Consider the following 25665-nt stretch of genomic DNA (forward strand, 5'->3'; position numbering starts at 1 on the left):
CAAATATACACGGTTATACACAGACGTACCTATTCGAACATGCTCGCAGGCATATATGCATGCACACTGATATTTACATACCATTGTGTTTCTAAACGCACATACAAATATCTATTTTACGAATATCTATGCATACCCGTTCACTATGAACCAATTTGGACATGAGCCCCCTTTAATTTGAAAAAAGTCTCATTAGGCTGTTTTGAATGATATTTTGCAAATTGGAGGGCACAAACATATAGTCACTTTCCTTTTTTCTACTTAAATTGATTACACAGAATTCCGATTCCGATATAATCAAAAAATTTAAATTCTTCTTATCAACCTTTCATTGGGACGATAGGGTTTTTGAACAATTAATCCTCTTGGGGTATTTTTTTTTTTGGAGTAGGAATCAGAGGATTGTAAAGCCATTTTTAGATTTGGGACATACCTTTCCCAGGGGGAGAAGTACTTTCTCTCTCTTGAGGCGTCTTATTAGGCATATTCAAACTAAACGTGGTTGGGGAGAAAGAATGGGGAACGCTGAGGTGTCTTTCGCCGATGGGGCTATGGTAGCTTTTGCGTAGATTTTTATTGACAACCTAAATCGCATCATTGTAGGATAGATTTTGGGCTGCCATCACAATTTTAATTTTATATCCGGGTATTCTGTTTGAGCGAAATATGAACAGGAACTTTTACAGTGCAGGCATTAAACCAAGGAGTCTGTTTATTCGCAGTCTCTTTTTATCCTGACTCCCTAAGCAATGCGCACATTTCAAACTACCTTTGCAGTGCTCCTCGTCACATCGCAAACATTTAAAACATGATACCACATTCTTGACAAGACTCAATTTGCAACGCACATATTGAATCACGTACTCGGGTAAAATCTGTCCTTTAAATTTGATCAGAGCGGTTCCTGTATTTACCAAATTTCCGGGTGCCGTCGAAGGTTTTTGCTTACTTATTTGCCTTTTGAACCTTATTACAGATAAAATTTATTGTCGGACTTTCGATTGTAAAGTTTTGTACAAGTTCCGTATTGGTTAGTACTGGGTCCACCCCTGATTACATCCTCCCTCACTAGGAGGAAAAGAATTAAGCTCTAATATTTTTGCTTTTAATATAATCTGCTAGAACTAGGAGGTTCACTCCATGAAAGAACGCGAATATCACGCGTTTTCTATTCCGGGCTGCTTTATCGATGCTCCTAATTTCATGACGAAATTTCTGATGATTATTATGAATTAATTTTCTAATGGACATAGCGTGCAATTTCGCTAATCCTCCCGTAAGACTATCCGCTTGATTGCTTTCTAGGTACACGTGAAAAGGACCTTTGTCATTGACCACAAAAAGATTTTCCCCGAATTAATACATTACTACTAGGGTTGAGATTGAGACTAAGATTAACTTATTGCCTTTAAATAATTCTAATTAAGAATTTTCATCCCCTGGATTAGGATTTGCGGTCGTCTTTATATTCACCTTCCCTGTAAGAAGCGGATCGGACCACTTGTGACGGTCATTGTCCAAGAACAAACCAAAAGATAAAAATGAAAAGAGAAAAAGAGAAATAAATAAAATAAAAATTTTCCTTTCAGAACATAAAAAGATTATGTTGTAAATAATTACCACATGCAACAATTGCATTGAATTGTGCAAAATGAGTGGTAAGGCTGGAGTTTCATGTTGTTTTTTCGGCAGTTGGCCAAATACACCGATGTATGCGGAATTGAATGCTTTTTATAGAAAAATACCCCATCTCCAAGAAAGGTTTTTGGTAAAAGAACTTGTAATCCTATTTGAGATAAGCGGATTCCAGTTAGGTCAGGGAGGAGGACGTTGTGTGCAAAAGTTCGACATACGCCTCCCATCTTTTGATCATCTGCGTATGCTTGTTTATAAAGGGGGCTCTTCATAATATCTTACTGATCGCATTAGGTGTTCTCGAGAATTTTAGCCATTGACACTAATTCTCCAAAGAAGTGGATTTCACTGTCAAGGAAAACTGTGTGAAGAACATTCAGGGATGTAGAAAAATATAATTATTAGGAAATTTTCAAAACTAGGTATTATCGTTTTAAAGGGTTTAAAATGTCTTTGAATCATTCTTGTTGTATAACATTTTCATAAAATTTATTATGGATGAAGCGCTTCATTGACAAAAAAACTTCACCCTCTGTTGCTCTCTGAAAAGGTTTATGGCCTTTTTATAGGCTTTGAGACTGTTCGCGGTTCGGATTATCGTCCTAGACAATAGTTCTAGATTTTTTACAGTTTTTTATTATTTTATATTTAAAAATACTCTACATCAGAGGTTGAATATCATATGCTAAGTCTAAAAGATCATGGGTCTTCTTGAATCATTCCTCCTTCCCACTGTTTAACTTTTCGCTTTGGATCTTTCTTTTCTGTCAAACAAGCGAGCAAGTCCTATGAAGTTTCCATTGCACTTTTAACTGCAACACCACATTAAGTGGTTGTAAGCCTTACGAATTAAGTCCTAAGATGAAATTCTTGTAATTATCAGTAACTATTAAATCTTTTTGTTGGTCGTTTCTTGTCATATTGGCACAGGTTAAACAGGTTAATAACATTAGAGAAACCTCTAAACGGCTAAAACATTTAAATGGAGAGATGCTAATTAAGGAACATCCGATACTCATGGCCCCAAGGGACGGATGAACAGAATTTTCATTTAAACGATTAATTAAAATTCAGAAAAAAATTTTCGAACAAATCTATATACCAAAAAAAAAGGGAAACGGCACCACTTCTGATACACTGATGGATCTAGAGCTCAAGAAAATTCGGGGCAGGTGTTCAGTCCTGGAATCAAGCACTCGTGGGAAAATACACCAGTATCTTTCAGGCTGAAGTCCATGCAAAAGAAAGATGTACATACTCCAGTTTAAAAAAAGAGTTCAAAAACAAACATATAGCTCTTCTGCTTGATGAAGCAGCTGTCAAAGCAAATAAGTTCATACATCCTTAGTTCAAAGACGGTGCTGAATTGCAAAACCAAAAGGTAGGCAAAACAAAGTCACTCTCTGCTCTGTAGGAAACGTGGAAACTTTTAGACTTTAGAGGGCAACGAGAGAGCAGATGCCTTGCAAGGCAAGTTAGGAAACAGCGGATTTAAGTAATTCAAGAAAATCCTGTAGCAAATTTTGGAAGGAAAGAAATCACAGAATGCATCAAAAGAAGCAGGAAAACTTCGAATCATGACGGGATTCTTGTCAGCATACTACAACCTACATGGACATCTGAAGAAGATTAGCATAACCCAACACGGCATGTGCCGATTCTGCAAAGAAGCAGAGGAGACACCAACACACCTTCTAACAAACTGTGACGCCACAGGTGCCCACAGGAAGAAGTGTTTTGGAATGTACAACTTAACTTGGAAGAAATTCAACTACTGAAACAGGTTCAAGTTTCTGCTATTACTATAAGTGTATAACGGTGGATGCAATAGCTCTCAAAGGGCGCAGTATATTACACACTCCGAATATTACATCTTATATCTCTTACATACATAACTAAACTAAATCAAGGTACTTATACAAATAATTTGACTCATAGTTAAAGAACAGATATCAATCTTAGCTCATATCATAGTACAGAGTTTAACAAAAAATTATTTTACTACTTGAAGGATTACTTCGTACATTGTGAGAAAAGAAATTGGGAAGAGTCAGCCTAGATCTTCTGCGAGAGAGAGAAAGAGTGTGTGTGTGTGCGTGTGTGTGCGAGAGAAATCCGATTTCAGGAGAGGCAATTAGGTTAAAGCTTTCCGTTCACGGCCCACAAAGCAAGTAAGGCCTGTTGTGGTAAAGAAAATCCTTGGAAAAATCCTGAGAGGTAGAGAAAGCCTAACGCAAACGCTCTTTCTCAGAGTTCAGAAAATGTGGAAAATGACAATCCAACTTTCAATTACGTTTCAATTAAGATGAGGTAAATACGTTGGCAGTTTATTCCATTTTGAAATACTAATATCACAGAATCGCGATGTTTTACAGCCGTTTCGTTTTGGGAGTCTGAATTCAAAATTTATGATCGCGAGATGACATCTTGAGTTTGTGTGATAAACGTATTGTTTCCGGTAATAATAGTATTGTAATTTGTTCGTTCCTATCTATCGTTTTGTTTATTCATTTATTGATCATGTTAGTGTAGATTTCGTTATTTATTGTTTTTAGTATTGTATTTCTTGTTTACTGATTTCAATTCACACGTGCACGGAGTTAAACTTCTCACAGTCCGCCGTTAATTCCAACTTTTCTAATTTACAATAAATTACCGGCAGGCCTCTTGAATCATCCCTCGGATGTTGGCAGTCCGGGGTCAGACCTCGGTCATATCCATCCAGCCATCGAGGTAGGCCTCCAGGGGCTGTTAGCTTCGTTATATCGGCCCCAAATCACGCACATTTAAATACATTCTTTTCTAATTACATATTATACCGGGTGTCCTTTTTAGATGGACCGGCTGAATTTCTCTTCAACCAATGACGCTATCAAAAATAATATTCTTTAATATTTTAATACTAGTTTCAAATTGTAACCTATTTTGGGAGAAAAATTGTACAGGGTACCTAACGACCAGTTCAAATTAAAATCATTCAAACACGACCCTATATATCCTGACATATCATTTTGAAGGATTCTTTACGCTGAAAACAATTGTGCATTCGGATTTTATATTGGTCAAAAAATCACGAAGTTATGGTTTGAAAAGTTTGAAAAAACGCCTTTCGTTTGTTAATTCCAATAATTTGCTTCCTCACTAAAGTAAACAATAATTGTCTTTATTGTTTATATTCTATCATTGTTTGTCAAACTCGCATTATGAGAGCAAATCTTAATTCCTGGAAGTAAATAAATTTTACAACCGTACCTATTTGTTACATTCAGTATTTAGTTCAAAATGAACCGAAGAGTACATTTTTCCGATCAACAGCGAGTTGATATGTACGACTGCTTTATTGGTACTGGTGGTACTGAACGTGTGCAGTCGAGTTGTACACCCAGAAATTTCCTGATCGCCCCAGAGTAAACCACAAAACGTTTACTCGTGTTGCTCGCAACATGAGGAGATAAGAATCAGTTGCCGTCCCATCACCAAGAAACCGGCAGCGAATTTCGACGAGGGGCTGATTATTTTAGTGTGTGTTTGCGAAAAACCTTATTCCTCTCTCCGAAATGTTGTATGGGTTTTAGGTTTTTCAAAAAATAAAATTAGAGATGTACTCCGGAGTTACAATTTTAAGTCGTTACGCTCTTATTCGTTCGGGGCAGATAGAATTTTCCTTCCAGGGAATCCTGACATTTTTTCCAGTTAGCTTTTTGTTGCTGAACCTGGGAAGTACAAGAGTATAGGATATAATCTGAACTTAAAAGAGGGAGACTGTGTGGGTTTGTGTACTCACGTGTTTTTTAATATAAACATTTCTAGGATACGGAGAATTCTTGGGGAAGGAGGGAAGTATGTAGAACATCAGGAGTAACCAAAGCAAAGTTATTTTAGAGGGATTAATTGTACGATTTTTTAAGCACGGTTATTGTTATTGTAAGCACCGTTCCAGGCGGCGTGTTTTGTGTTAAACTCCCATAGAAGAATTACTTAAGAATGTGTATTTAAAAGTAGAGAAAGTTCTGATTCTATTAATCGTTTTTTGGGAAGCTTATGGCAACATATGATGGCAATTTGATATTTACTCCTACGTCTTCTACGGAATTAAGTGGTGGGAGTAGAAGAGGTTTGTGTTTACACTCTGTCTTTATTAAAATTTCAACTCCCCCTTTATGTGTGATTTGGTCGTTTCTATACATTTTATAGTTACGTACTCTTATTTTGTTTTCAAGAATTAATTTAGTTTCGACTAGGCCACAAATGTCAATCAGAAAATCAGACAGTTTGTCATAGAATTACAGTTCCAAGTTAGTAGGTTACAAGATAATATGGCATTGCTGTTTTGAGTACACATTATTCAAGAAACGCCTCCGCTAAAATGCAAACTTTGGTAAAAGAATGAGATGAACTTTTAAATTGATACAAGGTATTTTTCAGTAGATTTATTAATTTTGAAAAGTTAAGTATGCTCTTCAGTTCCTTTAACAGAGTGACGAGGTTGGATCCTTCATGGCCACGTTAGTGTGTTGATAACAGGCTGGATTGATGCGGGATTTATTAGGAGGGGGTAATCGATCAGGATGCATCCGAAACTTCTGTTGATTTGTCCTGACCGAGGTTTTCTTCTCTAAATCCTTTGCCTAGAAGTGTTTATAGAAGGGGCTCTCAGAGGCTCGAGGTTTTCGCCACAGTTAGCACATCTAGGGCAACCTAACCTTGACAGGATAGACATTTGTCTCATGACAGTTTGCGCAGATCGAACATTTTGGATTTTGATGGCAATAAGTGGAAAGGTGACCGTAGTTTTGGTATCAAAAGCATCTTAAATTTTGTTTAGTGTGAGAAGGCTAACTAATCTAATGGAAAGTCGATGGGTACTCAATATTTCACCATCGGCCCTCTCACACAGTATACCCACTCTAATATATACATTCACTCTCCGTACAAAAAAAAAGGAAACTTAAAACAATCTATATGCAATAGAAGGTTTCCCCAAAAATCGGAACAGAGGTTGCAAAGACTCGCTGCCGTGCTCAAGGACAATTCTCATATCGTATGGCATCCTATACGCTCTCGGGTAATCGGATCTCACCCTTATTCTACGAATCAGAACCTCGGGGGACCACCTATCGTCAGTGCTCTTGATACGTGAAAGTTTCTCGGCCCACCGACGCAGCCACTTTCTGGTCGGAGGTTGGGAGGACTCGACCTTAGCCGCCTCGTCTACTTTTCCTCACCCTCCAGACCCGATTTGCAGTATAACTATCTGCTTTTATGTACAAATTAAGTTTACATCCTAAAATGCTGGCTTCCCATTTGTTCCTCAGGTTGGCTACTACAGAAAAGATATAAAACCTACAATACATATTTCCGCAAACATAGAAGACTGGTCACATTCACTCCCCCAAGAATATTACATATATGGGAGTCGAATCCACTCCATTCCCGCTAATAACTTATTTTTACTCTCAAAACGAAACACCAGAGTACTCATTCTAGTAGAGTACTCATACCAGAGTACTCATTCTACAATCATGAAATATATTTTTTTATTTCTCTTGTTTCTTTAATATGTGGAAAGTTTAGTTACAAAAAAATGGCAAAAAGGAGGGAAATTTCAAAAGGTGGGGTTGAGATGGGAAGTTAATGTCCGAGTGGATCGAGGTCACGATAGCTCAAGTGGTAGAGCAGCGGCGTATCTAGCCGAACGTCGTGGGTTCGAATCCCGCTCCTGTCACTGACTTTATTATCTCAACTAAAAACCTTAATTAATTGTAATATATTAATTGGTCAAGCGGATCACGAAATTAGTGAATTCACTCATTTATGTTTACCTATAATGATTGATTACCTCAATTAATAAATTAAACTAAATAAAAAACAAAACAAAGTAAATGGAAATAATAAAAGTAAAAGTAAATAATAATAAATTATATTTTATACTACAAGTGGTAATAGAAAACAAATAATAAATGTTTACGATAATTATTGGGACTTAAGCCAAAAACAAACGACAGTGTTAATATTGGAACAAAGGTGGCCTGTAGGAAAAGGTACATATACGACTCAGCCAATGGGTTTTCACAACACACGAACAATATTAAGTCGAGGATGAGCTTTTCATCTATTCAGGGGAATCCGAAATGTGATGCCGCTTCCATCCTCACCAAGTGCTTCTGATTCTGGCTCTAAGAGAATAAGCCTCTTTACACCTCTTTACAAAATTACTAATACGGTCCAATCCTTGCGATTAATATATTCTAACAGAACCTAACTAGACTGAGCTTCTCTACAAAAATATTGTTTCCTTACAGAAGCAAATGTAGGGCAAATCACTAAGAAATGAAACAAATCCTCCCGCTCTGTCCCACTACAAAGTTCACAGTTAATGTCCTGCTGTTTGATAGTATTTAACAATTTATTTTAAATTTCCTTAACATAAGTAATTGTCATGTATACATTTAATGCCTGGCCACTATTACTATCAGGAGGATTCGGAGAGGATTCTTAATTAGTGGTTATCTCTCCCGGTGAGCTGGGTTGAGTTGTCTGGTCCCTCCTATTAGGACCACTAATCATAAATTTTTTTTTGTTTTGTTTTTAAATAGGTTTTCAACTACCTTAGTTCAATAATCATAATTTTATATGTGTAAGCTGTAAAAAAAATTGCACTTAATTAAACAGAGTCTTGAGAAAGGTATAATAAGTAAACGTCAAATCAGGCGAAAGAAAGCTCGACATCAGAAAATAAGTTTTTTTTAACTTCATCACGTCATCCCTGATCGCCTAGCTTTATGATGTATCATTGTAGTGTCGATACCATACTCAACGATATTATTATTATGTTTTAACCTTAATTTTTTTAATACAATTCATAATAATTTAATAATAAATCAATACTTTTGAAAATTATAGATATATAAATAAGTTTTTCTCTTGTCATTGCTATCGATTTGCACTCACAATGGAGCGTTAATGCATTAATTATACAACTATATAACCAATCTTGGGGACCGCGGTAGCCGAGTGGTTAGCATGAGAGACTCTCACGCTGCGGTCGTGGGTTCGATTCCCACCGTTGCCCCTGGCCCTTTTTTCCCAATAACCCCCCCAAATTTGAACACACATATACGAATTTGTCACAAAAAACCAATCTAATAATAAAAAGTCAATAACCATAGCATTATTATTAGCATTAGTAATATATCAGCGATAACCAACTTCTAATAATTAATTAATTAATAACCATGTAGTATTTTATAATCGTCATTATTTAATATTGTATAAATTGTTAAATAAATATGCTTTTTTAACATCTCTTGTTTTTTGGTATCTATTTGAAAGCATAATATAAAGCTAACGCATAATTATAACTATACAATCATATCGTTAATAATAGCCAGAAGGTATAAGGTAAAATACATATTATACTCTCACAATACACATATCATCAAATACCAGTATTCAATACAGACGTAGTTAGGATTAAATTAATAAAACTGAGGTCTTATATCCGGAGCTACAAAAGGAGGGGTGAATCCTTTCATTTCAATGCTGACTAACCTTCAAGAAATTCAAGAGGAGTCATTTTCAATTAAATGTGTACTAACTAATTATTAGTCATTCTCCCTCGTTTGTTTACGGAAACTTCAATATTTAATATACCCAGTTTTTTTAAAGCTTTCTTTTTAAATGAAAACTGACTTAACGTGTAATGTTTGAAAAGAAATACTCAAAGTTAAGAAAGTCTGATGTTGGATATTATAATTTTTTAAATTTATTTTCTGTCTGATTTCAGGGTCGAAATGGTTTAGGAAATATTTATGTGTGGGCCAGCGGAGACGGAGGCGAGGAGGACGACTGCAACTGCGACGGCTATGCAGCATCCATGTGGACGATATCAATCAACAGTGCGATAAACGACGGGCAGAACGCCCATTACGACGAAAGTTGCTCATCGACACTGGCATCCACTTTCAGCAACGGCGCCAAAGATCCAAATACAGGAGTGGTAAGGACATTCCAAAAACACAACAGCAATTTATCAATCATTACAGTAATCGATCTTGCCTACTCACTTGATTGGCATTGGCCGATGCATTGTACATTTGGCCTTAATGCCCATCGTCCAAAGTCTAGTCGATGTTAAATTTAAAACGCTCAATTAACTTCAAACGCAATTTTTTAATGCATAATACATTTTAACATTAATGTAACTGAAACATTTTTCAGCGAGTGAATCATTTGAATTGTACATCCGGGTTAGAACCAAAGTCTGCCATAGATGGAAAAAATTACCACATCGGGTATATGAGCAGAATGAGTCGTGAAGCTCCATTTTTTTAAGTCCATATATTTCATTTTAATGGAACAAAACATTTTTGCGAAATGTACTTTGCTGAACCACGTGCCCTCAGGATTTTTCAATAATATTCACTTTAGTAAAGATTCAGAATCGAGTCGTACCTTAGTGGTACTGTCAAGATACTGCATATTTCACCATCATTCACACGTACATACAATCGACCTTAGAACATACACTCCTTTCTCGCTAATAAATACATTTATCCACGAATACAATTAAAAAACAATAGGGGTTGGGATCGCAGTATTTTTAATTCAATCGGGAGACTCTGTTCACTACCACTAAGGTACGAACCTGGTTCGGGTTACACTAGCAGTGAAAGTAAATATTAATTTTGAATAGAAATAATAAAGAGAGTTAAATAAACGGACAGGTTAACTGAACAATTTATGACTTCTAATTAATACAAATAAAATTAGGGTAAAGAAAAAACAAAATTAAACTCGGGATTCGATAAGTCAATACAATTAAAATAAAATGAAAATGTCCCTCTGAAAAAATATTTCCTATTATTCCAAAATGCACCTTGTATGATAATATTGAAATTGTCTGCTTCACGATCAAACTAGTCTTTTGTTTTTAAATTAACATTTAGCCTGATGGCTTTTACAATTTGAAATACAAAACTATTCCAGTCAGTCGCATGATTTAGGTCTATTTTTTTTATCAACCTTTCATGTTGTATTATATGATAGGAGAGGGGCCTGAGCTTAGATCAAAATTTTCTTCAACATAAATCAAATTATGTAAGACTTTTCTTGATAGAAAAACTCTAGCAGATCAGGTATTTTATTACTATCTGTTTGCCAATAAGTTGGCTTGCCTGTGGAATGATAGTGGCATCCCTTCTGTCGATCTTTCTTTGTTCTTTTCCTTTTTTAGTTGTTAATCTTGAACTCTAGTCAACATGTTTAGCATTAAAGCCCTCACGTACAATGTACCTCTCTCCTAGATTTTTCAGGAAGTTCGGTTCGTATAGATGTAAGATTTAACGATGTGTTTAGGTGGACAATAAATTGCGCCCATTTTTAATTTTTGCTTGAACCATTTCATAGAAATGATGGTTAGCTCTTCGTTTTGTAGGTGTCGTTCTTCGTAGTGGTTAATGTTATCTTTAACTATGACCACACTGCCGCCTCTTGCTTTGTTATTAGGATAAACTGCATGATACCTTTTGTAGCCCCGTTTTTTAGTCCGTAATTTTTAAGAAAGACTGTTCTGCCATGTGTCGTAGGAAAATAAAAAAGCTTCCGATTCGTGATTTCTGTTTAGGACCCCATTTGCGTTCCACGTTACTATTTTCAACAATTCTTTATTCATTTTGGACTTTGAAGCACTCAAAGTTTCGAGTCTTGTCAGTCTTTTTTGAAATAAATTCAAACAGACCCATCATCTGCTGCATCATTTCAAATGTAGTTACTGGAAGATTCTATTCGTCATTTTATTTGAAGCCACTTGGGCAAGTAATCCTTCCTCCGATTTTCCAGAAATCACTTCTTTACTTTTGTACTCCATTTGATTATTGTTTACCTGTCGCCTTTTTTGTAACGCTTTTGCGATTTGGCACCCCTGCGGCTCGCTGGATGTGCCTTGGTACAATTTGCGCACACAACCAGTCTCTCGGTTTGGTGGATAGTCCCGTGAGGTGGTCTCCAGCATATTTCACACACACTGTAGTATGATTACAATATTTATATGTATGTCAGAATACCAGTTACTTTTTTCACTGAGGAAGTTGTTTCTCAGTTTGTTGCTCCCAGTGCTTCTATCTTAACTTTCATTTTACAAATGTATTGAATTTCATAACTTTTATTGATATTTTCGTTTGAACTTCCTTACCGCTGTCATCCTTAGTTTTTCTTATTGTATTTACAACTTCTAATATTATGTAGCTCTGTTCTTGGAGGTCGGCGGTTATAACTTCTGATTTGCTGGAGGAATGGAGATCACAAACCATTACTCTGATTGGTCTGGTATGCTTAGTTTCATAATTATGCCATTCCAATTTTCCTTCCTTAAGAGCGTTAGTGGCCCTCGCGTTAGTGCTTGATGTCGTCGCTTCCGACCCGCGGATCGGGGTGCTCTAAGAGGCCAACCAGGTGAGTATGCACGGGAGGGGCCCACCACTTGCGAGGGTTGCTTGCCAAACGGCATTACGGGGGGGGGATTATATAATTTGGCGGCTTTGGGTGCAACCGGTCTCGGAGTTAAGATCTTGCCGGCGACGCTGTGGGCAATCGTTGGCTCTCTTGGCGTTGGAAGGGCAGACACGAAAGTGCCAGCCCAATGAAGAAGTGGGGCCGACACAGATACGCTCTCTCACGTCCTCTCGACGTGCCCAGAGAATCACACAAAGATTCGTGCCTACAGGTCCTCGTCGTCGGTGTTCGTGACACAAGCTCCCAGGTCGCCGTGGAAGCTCCCCACCGGGCACCGGCCGGACTTCGTCGAGTACTAATCCTAGACCTAGCCATGGCTTAGGAGAATGCGGCGCGTTGGACACATGGGCAGACCTCAAGACACAAAGGTACGCGGTGCGGAGGGATATCCTCAAAAATTTGCACAGGAAAAGTTACTTTGTGGCGACCGGTGAAGTAGTGGAGACAAGAGGATGCATACCTGAGCCTACGAAAAAGACGCTCAAGCTCCTCGGTATTAAGTACTTGCTGAGTTGACACCTCATCCTCTCTCTTACAGTCATGAGGTCGTCACTGTCCATGCCTGCAGCCGTATACTTGTCAGCCATCCATCCAGCGGCGCCAACTAACGAGCATAGTCGCAGAACATGATGAACCCTAACAAACCGAGTTCTTCCAAATTATGATCAAACCAAGAGTTGTTTATTGCGGTGTCTTCAAAAAAATTAATTTTGAGTTTCGGCCATACATTGTGTTTTTAAGTTTACGCGACTTACAAACACAATGTATGACGAAAAATAGACCTTCATGTTCACCTTTTTCCAATTATAGAAACAACGGTCATCATAATGGAGATAGTCGGAACAATAATTATTTACAATCTCTTTAGCTTCTTATTTAGAGTATTTATAGAGCAATTTATTTTATTTCACAAAAGGAGCGTAAATATTTATTTTTCGTTTCGTTATATTTTATTTGGTGGATTCCTCGTGAACGAGATGTTTTATTATTTCCCTTGAACGGCATCGGAATGGTTAGGAAGCTTTTTCAAGCAGAAAAAATGAAAAGGGCGAAAACATCTAATTATCTGGAATTCCAAGTCCTCAATGGTGAAAGGCTGGCTATTTTGTTAATGGCGTGCTCGCCATTAACATCCTTTCTATAACAGGCCAAATTCTCCTGATAAACACGAATGTACGAATTACGAGGAAAAAATGAAAAACTTGGTAATTTTATATTTTTTGTATATTGTTTCATAGCTTAATGGATTTTTTTTAAATATCTGCACATCACACATTCATACAACAAATGGCTGGCCATCAAAATTTTCGACAATGTGCAACTAACTGACATGGCAAAAACAGAGAAAAATTAGAGCTTGATAAACTTATTGTTTCGTTGTTCTTTCGCCGATTTCTGCTTCCGAATAATTTTAGAAAGCTGGACAGCGATCGGTGCCGGGTGATTTCAGTTAATAATGAAGAGAAATCGGAGGACTCCTCTCTCTTAGACAGGGAGACATTAAATTTAAAATTAAAAAAAGAAACATAATAATAAATAATGAAAACTACGCTTATCTTCTGCGAATTTTAGTTTCGAGATTGGGAAGAGGAAAGGTAAAAGAAAGGAAAGTACAACCGGATTCAACGGTTAACGAAAATAAATGAAATTAATATTAACTCTAAGCAAAATAAGGATAGGAAGGTCTCTGCACAGGGGAAGAAAAGAATGAGCAAATAGGAAATATCTTCTTTCCTACTGTCCAGCCTGCTAGGACGTGAGGGCGAGCGCAACGACTTCTTTCCTTCTGGATCCTTTTGAAATGCAAAGGCGTCCGGAGAAGGCAAACGGAAAGAAACAACATAAAAAATAACAATATGACAGTTTGTAGTTCGGAGTTTATAAAAGACTATATTAAAACAGTTTTTAAGCGGCGGGCGAATGAAGGTGCGATGTCCTTTTATACAGAAGTAAGTTGATGAATCGAGTGAAAATAAATTTCAGTTATTTATAGTTTTATTTGTTATTTCAGTTTTAATGTTATAGTTCACAGACTACCGGAAGGAAAAATTTTGGAGATAAATTCCACTTCTCTACTTATCCAAAATCTAGGCATAATTTTGAAACTATCTTAACATGGTGATTTTTGCTTGAAATGATTAAACTTAAGAGATATTCCAAATGTTCCCCACCAAGGTTTCGTTTCATTCTAACCGTACGTCATCTTCAACGTGTCTCTGTTATTCTGTAAAGTCTAGTATGTGTTTTAATAGTCTGTTTTTTTTTTCCAATTTCCAGATTTTCTATGTTCATTTTCGTCCGTTTTGTATGTCGTGCTGTAGTTTCCTGTCTTTATTGTTGAGCGTTCTTGACGGTTTTCTGCAAGGTGAGTAGCGTAGTTTGATTACTCGCCATTGCTGTATGTTATTTGCATCGGTCTTTTATTTTTCGTTTTACTTACTAAATGATTATGTATGTGAGGGTTGGTCCTCTATTGGACATCATTTAAGTCTCCAATGTCACGGTTGAACGTTAATCTCCTTTGGACCGACTCCAATCTCATGACATGGGAGCCTAGTATAGGGCAGCCACACCAATGAACCATATTCTCAGATTGGCCTCACCATAGCCTTGTACAGTGTAGTTGGTGTGTGTATGTTTTAAAACTTTTAATGTTAGTGTTTGTAAAACCAAGAGAATTGGTAGAGTAATGGGTTCCGGACTGTTTTCCTCTTCTTAGTTAGAAAATTTTAGATAATATAACTATATAGAAAAGAAAATCACGAAAATGTAAATGTGCAAGGGGAAACAACAAGGGAAGACCTTTTGTTTTAGGTTTTAAAATGAAAATATTGTTCCCTCGAAAACCGACCAGCGGTCTCGATTGAAGGAAAGATCGTTGGGAGGTAATTTTATCCCATTTATTTGAAGTCCCTTAGATTTATAAATTCGATTAACTTAAAGCGTTTGTCCGCCGGTATGGGGTCTTCCTCAGGTACGGCGAGGTGGTCTGGGCACTATCAACACGACACACAAGAATAGCACAATTACGCAGAAAACAAACACTTTGAGCACTGAAGATGATCTCAATCAAGATCGAAACTTTGGCACGATAAAGAAAATGTTTTTCTGAAACCTACGTCACACCATACCGCATTTCACGATCTCCAAATAATTATTAATTAACGGTCACTAATCACCATACACAAAAAAATATTTTAGGTGTATGTATGACCATTAATTGCGTTCAGAAAGCTGCTACTGCTCACAGTTCTCCTAATCCATTTTAATTTTAAGGAATGTTAGTGCATCGAAAATTGAAGGCNATAATATAACTATATAGAAAAGAAAATCACGAAAATGTAAATGTGCAAGGGGAAACCACAAGGGAAGACCTTTTGTTTTAGGTTTTAAAATGAAAATATTGTTCCCTCGAAAACCGACCAGCGGTCTCGACTGAAGGAAAGATCGTTGGGAGGTAATTTTATCCCATTTATTTGGAGTCCCTTAGATTTATAAATTCGATTAACTTAAAGCGTTTGTCCACCGGTATGGGGTCTTCCTCAGGTACGGCGAGGTGGTCTGGGCACTCTCAACACAACACACAAGAATAGCACAATTACGCAGAAAACAAACACTTTGAGCACTGAAGATGATCTCAATAAAGATCGAAACGTTGGCATGATAAAGAAAATGTTTTTCTAAAACCTACGTCACACAAGACCGCACCTCACGATATCCAAATAATTATTAATTAACGGTCACTAATCGCCATACACAAAAAAATATTTTAAGTGTATGTATGACCATTAATTGCGTTCAGAAAGCTGCTACTGCTCACAGTTCTCCTAATCCATTTTAATTTTAAGGAATGTTAGTGCATCGAAAAATAGAAGGCACTTATGTAGGAGTTTGGTGAAATAATAAACTGAAACAACTCGCGGATGCCAGGTTATGAGATAGAATTACTAGAGTCGAGATGGAACCCAAGGTAGCGTACTCAGCCAGATTTTAGGATTATTATTGAGGAAGGGTTTGTGCTTCGGAGAGTACAAGTAATATGGGGAAGCATTTACTTCCATTTATTTTAAGGCGCCAGAATTTGCTCGATACGATTATTAGCAACACTGGTTTTCCTCCGAAGCAAGTGCAGGATAGAACCAGAGGATAGTACAGCTGTGTCGTCGTCAAAGGAAGCTAGGAGTGTGGAGGGTGTTGTCGGGAGATCTGAAGTAAAAATGAAGTGCAAGATTGATCCGAGCGCTTTATCTTACAATGACGAGCGCCATGTCAAAGGATTAACCGTTGCGGCTACCCACGCCCTATTATTTTATTATTTAAAAATTCAGAACTTCAAAGAAAAATTATTTGTTATTATATTTAGATTGAGAGAATTTTTTATTTTAATTAATTTTCATATGGGCTTCTAAGAGCCAATTATTTTATGTAAAAAAAATTCTCAAATATACATTTTTTTAATGCTTTAGCATTTGTTAAAATGTGTTATTTTGAAATTAAAAATAGAAACGATGTAGGTGTAATGTTTGGGCGTGTAAAATATTGCGCCCTTTGAGAGCTATTGTATCCCCAGTTCTACACGTATAGCAAGCACACCGGTGAGTCCTAGTTAATTAAGAAACTTGAACCTGTTTCAGTAGTTGAATTTCTTCTGCGTTAAATTGTACATCCCAAAACACTTCCTCCTGCGAGCAAATGTGGCGCCACAGTTTGTAATAGGTGTAATGTGTCTCCTCCTTTGCAGAATCTGCAAGTACCGTGTTGTGTTATACCAATCTTCTTCACATAGTCATTTAGCCAAGAATCCCGTCGAATTTTTTCCTGCTTCCTTTGATGCATTCTGTGATTTCTTAAGTTCCAAAAGTTGCTAGAAGATTCTTGGATTGTTTATGTTCTATAAGTAAATTCTATTGCTTCCTTATTTTCATTTTGTCCTTTTATCTAAGATACCGATTGATATTGTGAATTCCTGTGTTAAAAATGGGCTCAGGCTTTATTAGCGGTATAGCAGCGCCTTTCCTTGCAAGGGCATCCTTTCTCACGTTGCCCTCCACTCCCACACATCATGGGACCCAGCAAGGGGGGACTTTGTTTTGCATACCTTTTGTTTTGTGGTTTAGCATATCTTTGATCTAACGATGTTTTTACCTTAATGCTTTGATAGCTGTCTGGATATTTGACATGATAGTTATATGCCTATTTTTGTACTCGTTCTTTCAGTGGAACTGAGTACATATCTCAATTGCATGAACTTCAGCCTGTAAAATACTGGTATGGGTTCTGAGAATTTTGTTCCAGGACCGAATACTAGTCCGTCAGCGTACAGTTTTGAGGGGAGAAAGCAGCATATTGTATTTTCATTAATTTGCCCCCCCCCCAAAAAAAAAAAATACCACAGGTGGGATACTGTTTTCTTACGATGACTTTTAAAAATGTTTAGAAAACAAATGATTTTTTAAACAATAACGTTCGCATAGAAAATGCTTATATTAAAATAGAGTTATTATTTTTCAAATGTAAATATAAAAGTAAGAACTTTTACAGCGGAATTACGCCTACGTCATGTTTTAATACAGAAATAATAAATGAGAACGTAAGCCTTTTCCTAGTTGAATGCCCTCGGCTAACAAACCTTTTGAATTTTTAATTAAGAGAAATTATAACTCCGATAGCTGAGTGTTTTATTAATTAAACATTATATTAAATCAGGCCACAAACCTCTTTTGTAAATCTCTAGTTAGCAAAGAAAAAAAAAAAAAGCATATATATGTGAAATTGTTGCTGTCAAAGTTGTTGACTTCGATACATGATGTACTCAGTCTGGATAAATATGCATTTTCGGGAGAACAACACCATGAGGAAAAAATTGTGTAACATTTTTGACTCGTTTGGTTTCAAATTCAAATAGGAACCGGACTAGACTTGATCGTTGTTCGGATAATTGGTTATTAATTTTGAATTTGCAAATTCATTTGTTACTGCCAAGCTTTCGACCTATTTTAAGGTCATCATCAGGGCAAAACAATCTTAAATATGTCTGCACATGGGCATATTTAATTTTTTTACAGGCGATCTCAAATTTCCTTGAAGACCGCCTCAGTCTTAACACTGCCAAGGGCTGTAACAGTGAACACTATTTTAGCATATATTTAGAGAAACGAATTTGTCTGTCCATAAAACCATACTAATTCACTACGATAAATTAAAACCCAACCTACAACCAAATTATGTATGATACTATGACTGAATGGGTTATATCACGTGACTCGTCATTTGGTGATGACCAGAGTAAGCACATTAATCATAGATAGCGGATCTTTCATATATATATTACCATAAAATGTATCTATGAATAAGCAAGCGTTCAAACTTGCTTTCCATCAAGAAGGGTGAAAGCAAACATTTGTTTACCTAATAAATTTAAAAAAAGTTAGTTTAATACGAATCTGTGTAAAATGAAAAACCGCTTTGGACTTGCTATCTGACTCGTACAATCACACCAAAAATTCAAAGGTTCAACATATGAGATATAAGCATAGGAACAAATGCAACAAGGCACTGAATAAAGTAAAAATTGATTACAAAAAAAACTATGTGGCATATAGTTAACAAAAAACGTGTCTGTGATAAATCAAAAGAACAATCTGTGAGAAAACCTAACGACTTTCGCAATTTTTTATTAATGTGGCACTTAACTTGCCAAATAACAATAATTCAAAAGTAAACCCTCTTGATTTTACATGTGATATTAAATATGATAATTCGTACTTTAAGAGTTGCTCTAATCAGGAAATTATATAAATTACCAATAAACTAAAAAAATCGAATGTACCTGACAACTATGGTTATAAAACAGGTAGATATAAACAGCATAATATCGTATAAAGCAGAACCATTATTACATTAATAAATGAAAGTTCATATAAACCTATATTTCTAGACTGCCTGAAAACAGGTGTCATGCTCCCATTATATAAAAAGAGGGATAAAAATTTAATGTCTAGTTACAGACCTATATCTGTCTTACGAGTTTTTGCCAAAATATTTGAAAAACTCTTAATACCTTAACTACTGGAACACATTGAGACATATAACATGGCCAATAATAATCAATTTGTCTTGCGTAAAAACAAGATGTTAACTTTTCGTTGGACTTCTTCAAAGAGGGTTCATACTATTTAGCAATGTCGCTTGACCTTAGCAAAGCATTTGACTCAGTTCCACATAATATGCTTATAAACAAAATCAGAAAATACAGATTGTCAGAAAGCTCTGTTAAATTACAATCTTTATATATCTCAAATCGTAGTCGATTAGTGCGACTTGAAAACCGTTCAGAATTAGGCAATGTTAAAATAGGAGTACCCCAAGGCTCAATATGAGAGCCAATTCGGTTCTTAATCTATACCAATGACCTGTTTCAGAGTTTCTCAGATTTAACTATTGTTGGTTTTGGATAGGACATCACTCCTTCCATTAAGTGCAAGGATCTGAAGTCACTCGGGGAAAACAGTTCTAAGGCAATATTAAACACAAAAGACTGGCTTGATGCGAATGGATTACTTTTCAACCAGGCTTAAACTAAAACGCTCACCTTAGGTCTAAGAGATTTATCACAGACTTCTAACCTAACCAACCAGATTATATTGACATTTTAGGAATAAAAGTTGATCCTCTCCTAAACTGGTGTAAACACTGTGAATATATATTCAAATGTTTTAATTCGAATATTTATTTATTAATAGGGTTATTTAGTCAAGTGACTCCCCAAATTAGTGAAAAATGTCTATTAAGCTTTTATTTATTCACAAATAAATGGCTTCGGCCAAATACGTTTTTGCTGCTCAATGAAAGGCAATTAGAATGATTGGCAAACTGAAGTACCGGGGATATTGTCGAAATAGTTTTGTCAACTTAGGGATGCTCACTGTGCCATGTGTATATATTTATTACATATACATTTATGTATTTTGTATGTACATAGAAATAAGAATAATTTCAATTTAAACTGTGATTTTAATAAATACAGCACCAGAAATGGACTTAAATTATACGATCCGTTCACGAGAGTGAAAACTTCTCAAAACGGTACAAGGTTCTTGATGCTAAAACTGTGCAACTGTTTAACGGCAGAACTGTAACCAAAATGTTACATGTTCGAAAATAAAGTTCTTGACCTCCTGATGTCCAGGGCATTCAGGTCGATTGTAAAAATTTGTGATAGCAAACTACAGAAAAAAAAATCTTAACTAATTAATATCACCGTCGGTTTCTACAATACATTATTCTTATAATTAATGGTGATGAGAAAGTGAGAAATTGCCCCGCGCGGTTTTCAATGGCGTTATCAAGAATCAAAATTGCAATCGACACCTTTTCAAAAATATTTTGACATGATGTCAAATCAAAAATGTTAAATTGGTTGTTTTTTTTTTTGTTTTTTTTTTAATTAACAAGGGCATCCGACAGCTAGGTCATTTCAGCCCCGAGCGCATGCGAAATATAACAACACATATTCAATACGAATTCACACGAATAAATACAATTACACATATATACATTGCGCTCATTCCGTTCAGCAGATGGAGTACTCAGTATACCTCCATCGTTGTGCACACAATAAAAAACTAATCTAATTTGGGTCGCCGGGGTACTTTTATAAATATTCAGCCTTCGACCCAAGTCACGCACACAGCTCGAGGGGCGATGTAGATACTATTTCACCATCAGCCCCATTCACTCTAATAAATACACTCACTTATACAAAACACCGAAACACGAAACGCATATTTTGAAGGCTATATACAAAAGCGGAACAGGAGACCCTGAAACTCGATGCTGTGTCCGAGAACCTCTTTTAAATCTGGCGGCATGCCCACTCGCACCCTATAAGGAGCGAAACATGACACGCTTCAATTATGTGGGACACATCGAGCAACCTTTCTCTGCATTGGGTGCATCTGTGCGGGGGTTGGCCCACGAGCAAGTGCCCATGAGTTAACCGCGTATGGCCTATTCTTAATGTAGATAAATTTATTAATATTCAGACTGTTTTCAACCAATTTTTTTTTAATTTTATCTTGATTGACTTACTTTTCATTCACGTATGTATGTGTAATTTCTTTTTATCTGTAGTAAATAATAAAGTTTCCTTTGTATTAGCCGTGTGTAAAAATAGCGGGCATACGGTAATTTCTGCGCGACGACCACCTTCTTCCAGCAGCACATAGCGTGTCTGGGAGAAATCGATCGAGTTAAACGGTAGCATGGCAAATTTTAAAAATTGTTTTAAACTCATTGCATTTTCAGGCCACCACGGACCTTTACGGTAAATGTACAACATCTCATTCCGGGACTTCAGCTGCGGCGCCAGAAGCAGCGGGAGTTTTTGCGCTTGCTCTCGAGGCCAAGTATGTACAAATTTTTTATGCTTTTTTTAATGTGTTTAATACATTTTTTTTTATCGTTAGCTCACAGTTAACCTGGAGGGACATCCAGCACTTGACAGTGCTCACGTCGAAGCGGAATTCTCTCTTCGACGCGAAAGGAAGGTTTCATTGGACGATGAACGGAGTCGGCCTAGAGTTTAACCACCTTTTTGGTTTTGGTGTATTGGACGCTGGTGCCATGGTGGCGTTGGCTAAGCAATGGAAAACCGTCCCTCCGAGGTACCATTGCGAAGCCGGTTCCATCAAACGATTGCAGTAAGTTCTCCCTCCCCTCCATAAACGGCCAACACGAACGACAAACTGACCGCAATATCATTTCAGGCAATTTACCACCAATAAACCTCTCGTATTGAAGATAAAGACATCGTCATGTAAAGGGACAGACACTCAGGTGAATTATTTGGAGCACGTACAAGCGGTGATCACTCTCAACGCGACTAGAAGAGGGGATGTCGAACTGTTCTTGACATCCCCCATGGGGACAAGGTAACTATTTCTTGCTTTAACTTCGAAAATCGACTTATTTTTTAATGCCTTTTGTCGACAGATCTATGATATTGAGCAGGCGAGTGAATGACAACGACCATAGAGACGGATTCACGAAATGGCCCTTTATGACGACGCACACTTGGGGAGAGTATCCTCAAGGTGTATGGAAACTTGAGGTAAATGGACTTGGAACTTTGTCACTTGAGAATCATTTTATCTGAAACCTGCGACCAAACGCGAATCCACTTGAAAACGTTTGATCAAAACACCTGTCGATGAGTAAACCCTCGTGTATTGTGCAGAAATATTGCGTATAGTTGCGAGAAGCGAACTAGCGTACTAACTTCTTTAAAAGTTCCTACTCTCGTTTGTTGTTTTCAACGATCCGGACTTCATTGGGATTGGTGGGGTTTGAGCCCGATTGTTGCTTCTTTTAATGTTAAATTTTTTATTCTTTTTCCTGGCATATCGATAAATATTTCTTCATATCCATTGTTTTTAGCCAAGGCTTTAACAGTTTGTAATTAGTGTTTATAATTAGCAGGTGTTAATGGGAGTTTCAACATAAGGTCTATGAGCCAAATGAATCCAGCAGCTTTTTGGCCCTAACGGTGAGAAGAATCTGCTGGTTTCATGGTCTCCGTAGATGTGGGTTTTCTATATATGTCTATTTCAATTAAGTTATTTATTATGAACAGTTTTAAGTATAAAAAGTCCACTGCTTGAAATTAATCCTAACGGAACGTCGCGTTGGCGGTGGGTCGACGGGTTCACTCTTACAATTCATTTCGAGGGACGTGTTTTAACTCGTTCAACCTGATGATGAGCGTTTAATGCTTGAAATCCGGATTGTTGAAAACAACAAACTGTGAATAGGAACTATCTTTTAATGAAGAAGAACAACATACTCTTCCACCTTTATCATCTCTACTTATGTACTAATATAAGATGATATATCAAAACCCTTAACGTCTTAATATTGGACGTTATCATAGCTGAGAATGATCAACTAATCTTCTTGTCTAACTATAAACCAAAAGGCAGTGATACTAGTATGACCCAAAAGTTAAATAAAGCCTTTCGGATTATGTTAGAAACGAAAAAGCCCTTGGATGTTATTATTTATTCTGTTTTCAATGTTAATTCAAAGATGTTCGTTATTCTACTCTGCAAACTGGATATAAAGTAATCCTAAAAATTGTTTAATCATAAGCTGTCTCCATGGGCATATATGTTATTATTTAATTAGTTATTTGTTTACAATTAATTGTTATTTTCAATTTTTATGCAAAGATGGTTGAAAAGAAAAATTAGTGTCACGAGCAGGACGCTAATTTTTCGATTCAACCATCAATGCATAAAAATTGGAAACATATATGTAATGTACAGTGATGCAATAGTTCAGGTCTTTGTAATGAACGTCATCTACCACCAGAAGGGTCCACTTGTTTCCTTTTCAAACCATGATAAGAAAAACAGCAAAACAAATAAGACCTTTAATTAATAAGGCTCTAATTAATCACTATACTCTCAAGACCTATGACAAACTACTGGGGTGATGGTTTTTTTCCTATCTATCCCTAACCATTCCAAGTCAGTTTTTAATCTAACTAGCAAACTGACCATGAAATGATCCCAATATATATTCCATCTTCTGCCAAATCGATTGTCAATTTAATTGACAGAATTTTGTAGAAGTAATAACGGAAAAACGGTTAATTAAACACTATTTCCCCAAGGCCTACGACAAACTCCTTGGGTTAGGGGGCGTCGGTGTCCGCAATGGTTTAGGGGTTGACACGGCGCTCATCACTATAAGGTAAAGGTCCCGGGTTCGAATCCAGCCGTCCTGCATTCCATGATATACATACAAATGGTCTTTTTTACCTTAGGGTTCATACAACCTCGTAGTTGAAATACCCTCGTCAAAGAATAAAATAAAAAAACCTTGGGTGGTATTACACAAGCTCGTTCGGCAAATTTCCGTTTATTAGTAGGGACTTTTTGGGTTAAAAGCCGTGTTAAGCATTTTTGCCATTTTTACTTCTAGCAAAAGTAAGCCTAGTTTGGGCATGGGACACCACGATTACGTCGAAGTTGATACAACCCAAAAAAGCGACAAAGACTGTGAATATGTAGCATTATGTTACAATTCTAATAACTGTGCTAAATTTAAGTGAAGACAATTTAAATAAAACTCCATGAGTTTAATCTGTGCACCAAATTTGAAAAATTTCCAGGTAACCCTTAACTCGAAGACACCGCAGGCCGGTTTTATTAAGGAATGGACCCTGATGCTTCATGGAACTTCAGACGCACCGTACAACGGTCTTCCGGTTTCCGACCCACATTCAAAGCTGGCAATCGTCAAGAAAGCCCACGAAGAGAAGATGCACAAGAAAATGTAAGAATTGACGGATGAAAATAATATTGTCTCATACATCTCATGCTGTTCTGTCATAATTTATTATAAGTTAATTTTCAATCGTTGTTATTTGAGTTTGTACGTATCGTTCTTTAACTATATTATTAAGGAACCAAAAAAATTACAAAACCACATTTTAGTTTTTTCATCGCTTATGAAGGTAGTTATAATATATTTATTTTTTTATTGATTTCATATTATTAAAAAATTATTTTCCTGTTATGATCTTATGATCAGGATTTGGTTTATGAATTTGAAAATATATTTCAGAGTGGTAGTGTACCTAGCGAGATAATGAAGGCATATATTTTTCAAAACGTGCAAATAGCGTTTCTAAACACTGTGTAGACCATTGCTACAGATTTATAACCTAATTAAGTCATAATATATCATAATAGAAACCCAAATTTTATTCATAAAAATATATATTTAGATTTGATTTGGGAATTCCATATTGAGTATGTTTCAAAAGTCTTGTTTTTCCTTCTTCCTTTTTTAGTTAAATATGTATCTAATGTGGTTGCAAAACTATTGAGATTGTTAGTACAATGTAAGTACATATATATTTTTCAAAAGATGAAATATAAATATTGCTATATGCTTTTTTAATATATAAGTATACCTTTTGTTAAATTTTAGCGTTTATGTTTAAAAATTGCGTACAAAAGTTTTAAAACTGGGTAAAGAATTGACCATTTTTTAATGTACAAAATTGTCACCACGGGTTGTCTTTGGGCGTTTACACTACAATATATGTACTTTTCTCTTTTAAAACTGTAAATAATCCACAAAACCAAGTTGAAGTTTAAATAATCCCAGATGTGTAAACTTATTATATTTATTATCAAAGTTGTCGACACAACAAATAAGCTTTCAAAACAAGTTATCTCGTTATTAAAAAAAAATATATAAAAATTATATAAATGGTAATAATTGTACAAATTTTAAAGTTTCGACTTGTTTTTTTGTTTGTTTTTTTTAATTGTCTTCGATTGGATTTATTTATTCATGGCATTTTAGCCGAACTGTCTGGTTATTCAAAAGTGAAATTAACATTGTAGTAATTTTGTAGTGTTCCCTGTTATCATTTAGTTTAAGCAAAGGTTATATGTTTATTGTAAATTATTATTAAATAGCAGTATTGTTTTTGACTTTTTT

At 36.2% G+C, this 25665-nt stretch overlaps 1 protein-coding gene across 1 annotated transcript in view; it reads left to right on the forward strand.

Annotated features, from left to right (window-relative positions):
* Positions 1 to 25133, forward strand: part of LOC112126413 (neuroendocrine convertase 2) — a gene marked incomplete at its 5' end in the record, with an annotated part of 56976 nt that extends 31843 nt beyond the window's left edge. Inside the window, 6 exons of the mRNA XM_024225440.1 lie at positions 9422 to 9634; positions 21454 to 21554; positions 21615 to 21848; positions 21915 to 22079; positions 22141 to 22258; positions 24323 to 25133. Coding sequence (XP_024081208.1) covers positions 9422 to 9634; positions 21454 to 21554; positions 21615 to 21848; positions 21915 to 22079; positions 22141 to 22258; positions 24323 to 24490 — 999 coding nt within the window. The remainder of the gene's footprint in view (positions 1 to 9421; positions 9635 to 21453; positions 21555 to 21614; positions 21849 to 21914; positions 22080 to 22140; positions 22259 to 24322) is intronic.
* Positions 25134 to 25665: the final 532 nt, after the last annotated feature.

The sequence above is a fragment of the Cimex lectularius genome, unplaced genomic scaffold, assembly GCF_000648675.2.
Source record: "Cimex lectularius strain Harlan isolate CLEC.00 unplaced genomic scaffold, Clec_2.1 scaffold29, whole genome shotgun sequence".
NCBI classification, from domain to species: Eukaryota; Metazoa; Arthropoda; class Insecta; order Hemiptera; family Cimicidae; genus Cimex; species Cimex lectularius.